Source organism: Oncorhynchus kisutch, linkage group LG19 (assembly GCF_002021735.2).
Source record: "Oncorhynchus kisutch isolate 150728-3 linkage group LG19, Okis_V2, whole genome shotgun sequence".
Taxonomy (NCBI): domain Eukaryota; kingdom Metazoa; phylum Chordata; class Actinopteri; order Salmoniformes; family Salmonidae; genus Oncorhynchus; species Oncorhynchus kisutch.
This window is the reverse complement of record NC_034192.2, coordinates 9,059,986-9,070,644: the sequence shown is the minus strand read 5'-3', so window position 1 is coordinate 9,070,644 and position 10,659 is coordinate 9,059,986. Positions and strand designations below refer to the sequence as shown.

Genomic DNA, 10,659 nt, shown 5'->3' with positions numbered 1-10,659 from the left:
GATTAAAAGCCATGTCCCTGGTGCTTAGATTGAGGCGAGTCATCACTGGGGTCCCAATATCTATGTCCACAGATGATACTAAAGAAAATGTGAAGGGAGGCAGAGTGATTGAGGCCAAAAGGTTGATCAGCAGGAAAGAGTGAATGCTTATCAGTGATGCGGAGGTTTGAGAAAGTCTTGCCAGGAAAAGTACAGATTCAATGTAAGAGGATCTGTCCCATGGGACATGTAGCTGCTTAGTGTGAAGGAAAGAAAAATTAGCCACGTGTGGAAGGGAACGTGTTTTTTTAAATGTATTTAAATATTTAACTTTTATTTAACTAGGCAAGTCAGTTAAGAACAAATTCTTATTTTCAATGACAGCCTAGGAACAGTGGGTTAACTGCCTTGTTCAGGGGCAGAATGACAGATGTTTACCTTGTCAGCTCAGGGATTCGATCTAGCAAACTTTCGGTTACTGGCCCAACACTAACCACTAGACTACCTGCCACCCTCGGTGAATGTGAAAGGTTAAGTGCTGTAATTGTGGGGGCGAACACAGTGCAGCTTTTGGTGGATGCCAGGTTCAGAGAGAGTCTCAGAGATATAGGATCAGTTATGATATGTAGAGGCCTTAAAACAGATTGGTAGAACTACAGTGCGGACTGATGGAGCTTACATGGATATACCCGTAGTAAGTGGACCTACTGTCAGGACTGGTGCTTCTGATGGTCCTGGCATGGTTTCAAGGCCTGTTCAGAAATCCTGTGCTCATTAATGTGCAAGGTGTGTTGAACAATAGTGTCCCGTCCTTCCAGGCTTCCGGGCCTGCATGATGTTGGATCAGATAGGGCCGAATAGTGGTGGGGTTTTAATGGCTGTAGGGATAGTCAGTAGGGCAATTTTCTTGCCTTTATCCTATCCTTTCCCATTTTGTGTCACAACGTGTAAGTAATTCACACTCCAGAACAGTAGGCAGAAACAAAGGACTAGAAAAGAGAAATAGATTAAAAGTAGTATAGTACTCCTACACTCCAGTATAGTAGGTGGCAGTGTATGCATCTTGCAGTTGGTTGCGATCCGCCAATATAATTTTAAAGAAGAAGTTGACCATTTTTGATGACGTTTATTGTATCGATTTGAAAGTCCGTGTAGCAAGCTGTGTAGCGATATGTGCTAATAAAAAGGCACGTATTCGCGCATTACAACGATTTATTTGTCTACTAGTTATATTTTATAAGGTTAGTGTATTTGATTCTTAGTTGGAAAGGGGTTATATCTGTGGGAAGTATTGTTAGTGTGCCTCCGCGACAAAAGACCGATTCAATTGTTTTTTAACGTTAGTTGGCTAAAAGTAACGCGTTAGCTAACTGGCTACGTCCTCACAAATGCAATGCAATTAGTTTATTTTTTATATAAATCTACTGGACTGTCTTTGGGGGGTGGGTATAATTTGTGGAACGTTCCAACAGGAGTCTGTCCCAAAAATTTCGTAAAGTACAAGATTGCCAACAAACAACGCATACAAAGTAGCATGGTCAATTCACCTAGCTAACTAGCTGCCGAATAGTCATAAACTCACCACGTAGCTTATTCTTAATGTTTGTCCATAGGCTACCAGATACATTTTTCGGAATCAACGTGGTGAGCGAAAACGTAATGAAATAACCCTCTCTCTATCCGGTATTTTATTCGGCCGCTATACAACTTTGTATGCGTTGTTTGTTGGCAATGTTGTTATTTACGAAGTTTTTGGAACAGATTCCTGTTGGAACGTTCCACAAATTATACCCACCACTGTCAGTTTTATATATTTTGTCTTGACGCTGCTTTTATTTACAGGTCTATTTACCCTGCCACTGCCAGGAGTATCTTTAGGGGACACACACTTTTCACGCCACTTCGATACAAAGTTATTTTCGTAGCAGGTTAGGAGAGCCTTTTCGCTAACCCGAACCCTTTTCCTAACCTTAAGCACAGTGTCCGAACCTGCTACGTTAATTCTCCTAACATACTAAGTAAATTATTCTAATTTACTGCGTACGTTCTCCTAACCTGCTCCGAAAAAGTTACTTAAACTCTGAGAACGATGTCGCTTTATGACGACATGGGTGTCGGGAGTGCGACCAGTGACACCAAGACCGAGGGCTGGTCCAAGAATTTTAAGCTACTGCAATCACAGCTGAAAGTAAAGAAGGCAGCTCTGACTCAGGCTAAGGTGGGTTCCAATGGCACTGCAGGTTGATGAAAGCTGGATTCAGGAAGACTCAAAGCTATGTTTACCAAAGCATCCCTAGCCATATCTATGAACCTTTTCCCCTCATCCAGAGATATGGATGATGATGATGATGTGTGTGTTCCCCTCAGAGTCAGCGGATGAAGCAGGGTACTGTCCTGGCACCAGTTATTGACTTAAAGAGAGGAGGTTCCGCTGATGACAGACAGATAATAGACACACCCCCACACATTGCAGCAGGACTCAAGGTGAGGGCTATGTGTGTTTCTGTGACACAAGTATTTGTCAGGGTGTCCTATGTGAAATGTGTGTTAATTATGTGTGACTTATGTGATGTGTGTGTCAGGACACAGCACCCAGCGGGTTCCCCTCTGGGGACGCGCTAATCCCCCTGGCTGATGAGTATGACCCCATGTTCCCCAACGACTACGAGAAGGTGGTGAAGAGACACCGTGAGGAGAGGCAGCGGCAGAGAGAGCAGGAACGACTGAAGGAGATAGAGGACAGAGAGAAGTACGACCTCTTACCGAACAGCACCAAAGCTAGACTTCTAGAACATTCAACAGGATTCTGTTGTTATTGTTGACATAAGTTACAATGTTATATCCTTCAGGAAACTAAGGATGACGTATTGTTTAGACGTTTTCACACTGTAGGAATATGGACCTGACTATGACCACATCATTTCAGTCCATGTTCTGTCCTTCATTCTGACCTCATGTGTGCTTCCTGTCCAGGAAGAGGAAGGACAGACACGAGGGCAGCAGCGCTCCGAGTGGATTCTCCCGCTTCCCCACGGCAGAGGGAGAGTCTGATGAGGAGGAGGAGGACTATGAGAAGGAGAAGAGGAAAAGGAGTGAGTAGACTACCTATGGTTTCACTGAGCCTTCAAAGCAGATGAGACATTTAGGCAGATGGACTTGTTCTTAATGTTAGGATAATGTTGTGATTACTTCAGGATAATGTGTCTGACTGTATGTGGTGCTTGATTCTTACCCATGTGTCTCTCTTAGGTATGGGTGGAGCAGCCATCGCCCCACCCTCCTCACTCGTGGATAGTAGAGACAGTGAGTAATGGCTCACAGAGGGATTTGTGTCTGCCTGTTTGGGATGTGGGGGAGTTTGTCCAGTAGATAGCAGTGTTATTTAACATTAGGATGACATTCAACATGCTTGATCAGGATGTGGTGAGTGTGCTAACTGACTCTGGCTCATCCAGGCTCATCATACTCCTATGAGGATGAGATGCGACCCTCCCGTGGTTCTAAAGCAGCCATCCCTCCCCCCATGTACGAGGACTCCGAACGCCCCCGCTCACCACCTGGCGGTCCCACCAACTCATTCCTGGCCAACATGGGGTGAGTCTGATACCCCCTACTGGGATAGAATGTCCTGTTAGTTGTATGTAGTTTCACGTGCCCTACTCAAAACACAACACACCTGAACACTGGCCCTCTAATGGCATCAACCTCTATAGTACAGCAGCTCAATGTTCTGTCCAGTGGTGTTGTCTGATGTTGTGTCCCTGTCTCCCCAGAGGGACCGTGGCCCATAAGATCATGCAGAAGTATGGCTTCCGGGAGGGCCAGGGGCTGGGCAAACACGAGCAGGGTCTCAGCACGGCCCTGTCTGTAGAGAAGACCAGCAAGAGGGGTGGCAAGATCATCATAGGAGACGCCACTGAGAAGAGTAACGCCATGCTTCACATCTCACTTTCTGCCGTCTCACTGCCCTGTCTCGCTCGCTCTCACTCATTCCTGTCTCAGCTCTCCTGTCTTTCTCTCAGATTTCACTTCTCTTTCTTATTATATATGCACACAGTCTACTCTCTCCCTCTCTCCTTTTTACACCCCCCCCCCTTTTCTCTAACACCAATATTCATGATCTCTTTCTACTAGATAAGATAGATACAAGCTTGTTTTCATTGTCTCCTCTTGTTACATTAGCCTGTCCAGATGTTTTAAATTTTTTATCATGTATTACATAGGCCCAGAATTAATGGTCTTGGTTTCTAGTTCCAAGACTGTCTATTGTAACATTATTTGTAGCTGTGTGATCATCCTCAGTCAAGATTCAGTTTTTAATTGGTATTTTTCATTCATTGATGATTTTAATCTTCAACATTTGTGATCTTAGTTGTGTGTATTGGTGTTCTTTTGTTTTTCGTTTTGTGTGTTTGTGTCCCTCTCTAAAGCACCAGGATCCAGTAGCCAGACGGCAGCAGCTGAGCCTTTAGGCTGGGGCTCGGCTTCAATAGGTTTGGCACTGTCACATCACTTCCTCCCTACCATGACGGTTTCACCCCGTGTGTCTTGTTGTCCCATGTCTCTGCTGTCTCCATCTATTCGCATCTCAAACCTTCTCATTTTGACAGGCAAATTCTCAATTTCTTTGTTATACAGTTTGCTCATCTCAATGTGGGTCAAGTTTCATTATGGAACTAGTAACCACATTTATTTTGGGCCTACATTATGATGGTTGATAACCTAGAAAATTATGAAAATATGATGTGTTAATTGAGTTTTTAGGTTAGTACCTGTAACCCTCATCTGATTGATTTAACTAGCTTTGTTAAAACATCAGTTGTGGTCCACATTCTGGTCCAATCTACAGTCTGAGTCTCTTCCTGTTTACCAATATATTCAGTTGTTTTACTTATTGTTGAAATATTCTGCTCTCTTTCTCCCATCAGTGGACCCCTCCAAGAAGTCGGAGGCCAACCCCCTCACAGAGATCCTCAAATGCCCCACCAAAGTCGTGCTGCTACGGGTGGGTGCTATGTGTGTGTCTTTGTCTGTGCCTGAGTATTTATTGTCAATTCTTGTTTGTTTATGTGCATAGGTCCAATAAAGTGTGTGTGTTTTAGAACATGGTGGGCAGAGGAGAGGTGGATGAAGATTTGGAAGGGGAGACCAAAGAAGAGTGTGAGAAATACGGCAAGGTCATCAAGTGTGTCATCTTTGAGGTGAGAGGAATAAGTCTGTGTGTGTGTATAGTTAAGTACTGAGTCATATTGTGTTGACTAATTAAGCAGTAAGGCCCGAAGAGGTGTGGTATATGGCCAATATACCACGACTAAGGGCTGTTCTTATGCACGGCGCATCGCAGAGAGCTTAGACACAGCCCTTAGCCGTGGTATATTGGCCATATATCACAAACCCCTGAGGTGCCTTATTGCTGTTATAAACTGGTTACCAACGTAATTAGAGCAGTAAAAATCTGCTTTGTTATACCCGTGGTTTACCACGACTGTCAGCCAATCAGCATTCAGGGCTCGAACCACTCTGTTTAGAATGTGTATTAAACTATATGTTCTCCTCAGATTGCTCAGGTGACAGACGATGAAGCAGTGAGGATATTTCTGGAGTTTGAGAGAGTCGAGTCAGCCATCAAAGGTCAGTACAACCTAATGTGTTTGTATGGTTACTTTGTGTGTGTCCTTGAGGTTTCTGTAAGATGTGTGTTCGTTTGTCTATAACTGTTACGCGCGCGCGGGTGTAGCTGTTACGCAGGCGCGGGTGTAGCTGTTACGCGAGCGCTGGTGTAGCTGTTACGCAGGTGCGGGTGTAGCTGTTACGCAGGCGCGGGTGTAGCTGTTACGCAGGCGCGGGTGTAGCTGTTACGCAGGCGCGGGTGTAGCTGTTACGCAGGCGCGGGTGTAGCTGTTATAACCTTACAAAATGTAATTTTTTTTTGTTCTTTAAAATCACTGTAAAATATTGGCTAGTATTATAGCAAGAAACCAGGAATTTTTATGTAGAAACAAAAAATGACAGAATGGCATTTTTAATGTCATGTCACCTGTTATTGATCACAGCGCTTTAATAATTTATACAAATCACATTATATTATTCTCATTGAAAGTGAACTTACAGAAACCATCATCTAGTTTAGCCTACTCAACCCTTCATGGTTTCAATGACATGCTTTTCTTCAGCAAATATCCTACTCCTGCCCGACATCTCTACATGAGCCACAAACCAAATCGAGCCTGTATTTCACTTGTTTTACTTACTCCAAAGTGATTAGTATTTTTAGTATCTAACTGTATCTAACGCACGCGCGCGCGTAACAGTTAGACGCACGCGCGCGCGTAACAGTTAGACGCACGCGCGTGCGTCTAACTGTTACGCGCGCGCGTGCGTCTCACTGTTACGCGCGCGCGTGCGTCTAACTGTTACGCGCGCGCGTGCGTCTAACTGTTACGCGCGCACGTGCGTCTAACTGTTACGCGCGCGCGTGCGTCTAACTGTTACGCGCGCGCGTGCGTCTAACTGTTACGCGCGCGCGTGCGTCTAACTGTTACGCGCGCGCGTCTAACTGTTGCGCGCGTGCGTCTAACTGTTACGCGCGCGCGTGCGTCTAACTGTTACGCGCGCGCGTGCGTCTAACTGTTACGCGCGCGCGTGTGTGTGTGTGTGTGTGTGTGTGTGTGTGTCACGCGTGTGTGTGTGTGTAACTGTTAGGTGCCAGCGTCTAACGTTTGCGTGCGAGCGCCTAGCTGTTACGCGTGCGTGTGTGTGTGTGTCACGCGTGTGTGTGTGTAACTGTTAGGTGCCAGCGTCTAACGTTTGCGTGCGAGCGCCTAGCTGTTACGTGTGTGTGTGTGTGTGTGTGTGTGTGTGTGTGTGTGTGTGTGTGTGTGTGTGTGTGTGTGTGTGTGTGTGTGTCTAACTGTTACGCGCGCGTGTGTGTCTGTTACGCGCGCGCGTGTGTGTCTGTTACGCGCGCGCGTGTGTGTCTGTTACGCGTGTGTGTCTGTTACGCGTGTGTGTAACGTTTGCGTGCGAGCGCCTAACTGTTACGTGTGTGTGTGTCTGTTACGCGTGTGTGTGTAACTGTTAGGTGCGAGCGTCTAACGTTTGCGTGCGAGCGCCTAACTGTTACGTGTGTGTGTGTGTGTGTGTGTCTAACTGTTACGTGTGTGTGTGTGTAACTGTTAGGTGCGAGCGTCTAACGTTTGTGTGCGAGCGCCTAACTGTTACGTGTGTGTGTCTAACTGTTACGTGTGTGTGTCTAACTGTTACGTGTGTGTGTCTAACTGTTACGTGTGTGTGTCTAACTGTTACGTGTGTGTGTCTAACTGTTACGTGTGTGTGTCTAACTGTTACGTGTGTGTGTCTAACTGTTACGGGTGTGTGTCTAACTGTTACGGGTGTGTGTCTAACTGTTAACGTGTGTGCGTCTGAGTGTCTAACTGTTACGTGTGTTTGTGTCTAACTGTTACGTGTGTTTGTGTCTAACTGTTATGTGTGTTTGTGTCTAACTGTTACGTGTGTTTGTCTAACTGTTACGTGTGTGTGTGTCTAACTGTTATGTGTGTGTGTGTGTGTGTGTGTCTAACTGTTAGGTGCGAGTGTCTAACGTTTGCGTGGGAGCGCCTAACTGTTACATGTGTGTGTCTAACTGTTACGTGTGTGTGTCTAACTGTTACGTGTGTGTGTGTCTAACTGTTACGTGTGTGTGTGTCTAACTGTTACGTGTGTGTGTGTCTGTTACGCGTGTGTGTGTGTAACTGTTAGGTGCGAGCGTCTAACGTTTGCGTGCGAGCGCCTAACTGTTACGTGTGTGTGTTTGTGTGTGTTTGTGTGTGTGTGTCTAACTGTTACGCGCGCGTGTGTGTAACGTTTGCGTGCGAGCGCCTAACTGTTACGTGTGTGTGTGTGTCTAACTGTTACGTGTGTGTGTGTGTGTGTGTGTCTGTTACGCGTGTGTGTGTAACTGTTAGGTGCGAGCGTCTAACGTTTGCGTGCGAGCGCCTAACTGTTACGTGTGTGTGTGTGTGTGTCTAACTGTTACGTGTGTGTGTGTGTGTGTGTGTGTGTGTCTGTTACGCGTGTGTGTGTAACTGTTAGGTGCGAGCGTCTAACGTTTGTGTGCGAGCGCCTAACTGTTACGTGTGTGTGTCTAACTGTTACGTGTGTGTGTCTAACTGTTACGTGTGTGTGTCTAACTGTTACGTGTGTGTGTCTAACTGTTACGTGTGTGTGTCTAACTGTTACGTGTGTGTGTCTAACTGTTACGTGTGTGTGTCTAACTGTTACGTGTGTGCGTCTAACTGTTAACGTGTGTGCGTCTAACTGTTAACGTGTGTGCGTCTAACTGTTAACGTGTGTGCGTCTAACTGTTAACGTGTGTGCGTCTAACTGTTAACGTGTGTGCGTCTAACTGTTAACGTGTGTGCGTCTAACTGTTAACGTGTGTGCGTCTAACTGTTAACGTGTGTGCGTCTAACTGTTAACGTGTGTGCGTCTAACTGTTAACGTGTGTGCGTCTAACTGTTAACGTGTGTGCGTCTAACTGTTAACGTGTGTGCGTCTAACTGTTAACGTGTGTGCGTCTAACTGTTACGTGTGTGTGTCTGAGTGTGTCTAACTGTTATGTGTGTTTGTGTCTAACTGTTACGTGTGTGTGTGTCTAACTGTTACGTGTGTGTGTGTCTAACTGTTACGTGTGTGTGTGTCTAACTGTTACGTGTGTGTGTGTCTAACTGTTACGTGTGTGTGTGTCTAACTGTTAGGTGCGAGTGTCTAACGTTTGCGTGGGAGCGCCTAACTGTTACATGTGTGTGTGTCTAACTGTTACGTGTGTGTCTAACTGTTACGTGTGTGTGTGTCTAACTGTTACGTGTGTGTGTGTCTAACTGTTACGTGTGTGTGTGTCTAACTGTTACGTGTGTGTGTGTGTGTGTGTGTGTGTGTGTGTGTGTGTGTCTAACTGTTAGGTGCGAGTGTCTAACGTTTGCGTGGGAGCGCCTAACTGTTACATGTGTGTGTCTAACTGTTACGTGTGTGTGTGTCTAACTGTTATGTGTGCGCGTGTCTAACGGTTAGGGGTGTATGTGTTTCTAACTGTTACGTGTGAGTGTATAACTGTTATGTCTGTAATAAGGCTAATGCTGGGGCCAGTTTTAAATGGGTTGTCCCAGATCAGAAAGCAGGTGAGACTGTCCCCCCCAGGTGTTACATCACAGCTGTCCCAGCAACCCTCTGTCCCTCCACGCACCATCCTCTAAGGGAACAGAAACACTGCCTGCATAATATATACACACTAGACTGGGCTGGACACACGCACCCTGTTAATCTCTATAGAGACTAGTGAGTGCTACTAATACCAGACTGGACACACACATTGTTGCTATTTTTCCAGGTGTTTTGACTTTAGACAGTAAGGAATTCAAAGGGGGAGACAGGCAAGTCTTAGAGAAACCGTGGGAAAGGTGGGCCCTCGGCTTGAACCCCGGCATCCGGTGAGGAGACGCGTGTGATTTATGCCAGGGAGTCTTCCCAATACACCACAGCTCTCCACATGTATCCATCTTTGTCCACAGAAGTGCCAGTTTTACTGGGAATGTCCCGGCATTGGTGTTAGGATGAGTAGGTACTTGTCATCACTGCTCAAACACACACGGCCCCCATGAGGTCATGTGCCTAATGTTGATAAGGAACTCTCACACAGTGTCCATCTCACTATTGTAGACTGGATGTGTGTTTGAACTCTGCCTCCAGGACTGTTTGTTGTTGTTTATCTGTGACATTCTTGGGAAGGAGAAGGGAACTTGGGTGATGTCCTGGCTGTGTTTGAAGACCAAGAAATACTTGGTCTTCAAACATTCCCAGCCTCTGATAGCCACAACGTTTTGGTTTTTCAAGCTTTGATAAGAATGAATTACGGGTTAATGATGAAAACACTGTAGACTATCAAAGAGGAGCACCATCCCATAGACCGTGTTAGGATGACCGTGTTTGTTCACGGTCCAAACGAACAAAACGACCCAATTCCTCACTAGTCTTCACTCAATGATACATCAGCAGTGATATTGCAGACCTGTCTGGCCTAAGCTGACAAAGTCAAGTCTGTAATGTTGATAAATGTTTGCACGGTAATAATGTTTGTTTCCTGTCTTCTCTCCTCTAGCTGTGGTGGATCTGAACGGGAGGTTCTTTGGTGGTCGGGTGGTAAAAGCCTGTTTCTATAACCAGGATAAGTTCAGAGTGTTGGACCTGGGAGAGCAGATGTGAGACACACACGCGCAGTCCATCCCACCTGAATCGTTAAGACCCGCCTCATTCATACCCACAGGAACAGAAGAAATGCTCTGACACACACACACATTGATAATTACCAGTAGCTCTTCTGTCTCTAAGTAGCTAAACCATTATATTCTCAACAGCAGCACAATGTGTCTGTATTTACTGAAGTGTTTCACCTGTAGTTTGTTTTGCCAGCATAAAAATCCTGTATGTGAGGTAATGAACTACTGTCTTGGTCTCTGTGTCCTGATATGAACATGTACAAGTGAAACCTGAAAATAAATGTTCCTTTTGTTTAAAATCTTTGGTTTTAATCTCTCACTCTTCTAGGGCAGAGCGTAGTCTAGGAAGCCCAGTTTCTTTCTAATCTGTCTGACATAAGAGGCTCCTAGAGGACCAGACTTTACATAG

At 45.6% G+C, this 10,659-nt stretch overlaps 1 protein-coding gene across 4 annotated transcripts; it reads left to right on the top strand.

Moving 5' to 3' along the window:
- Nucleotides 1–1,089: 1,089 nt before the first annotated feature.
- LOC109910353 (splicing factor 45) lies at nucleotides 1,090–10,551 on the top strand. Of its 4 annotated transcripts, none has more exons than XM_020509528.2 (13): nucleotides 1,090–1,220; nucleotides 1,822–2,197; nucleotides 2,347–2,463; nucleotides 2,562–2,728; nucleotides 2,953–3,071; nucleotides 3,229–3,282; nucleotides 3,435–3,573; nucleotides 3,753–3,904; nucleotides 4,410–4,472; nucleotides 4,908–4,984; nucleotides 5,082–5,180; nucleotides 5,538–5,610; nucleotides 10,133–10,551. In XM_020509528.2, the coding sequence occupies exons 2-13, from the start codon at nucleotides 2,069–2,071 to the stop codon at nucleotides 10,234–10,236; spliced, it is 1,293 nt and encodes a 430-aa protein (XP_020365117.1). In that variant the 5' UTR covers nucleotides 1,090–1,220; nucleotides 1,822–2,068; the 3' UTR covers nucleotides 10,237–10,551. The 4 variants fall into 4 exon arrangements, 3 of the variants coding, with proteins under 3 accessions (XP_020365117.1, XP_020365118.1, XP_031652950.1); XM_020509529.2 differs by having other exon boundaries at nucleotides 1,106–1,166; XM_031797090.1 differs by having other exon boundaries at nucleotides 1,115–1,166; nucleotides 4,410–4,589.
- The last annotated feature ends 108 nt before the right edge of the window (nucleotides 10,552–10,659 follow it).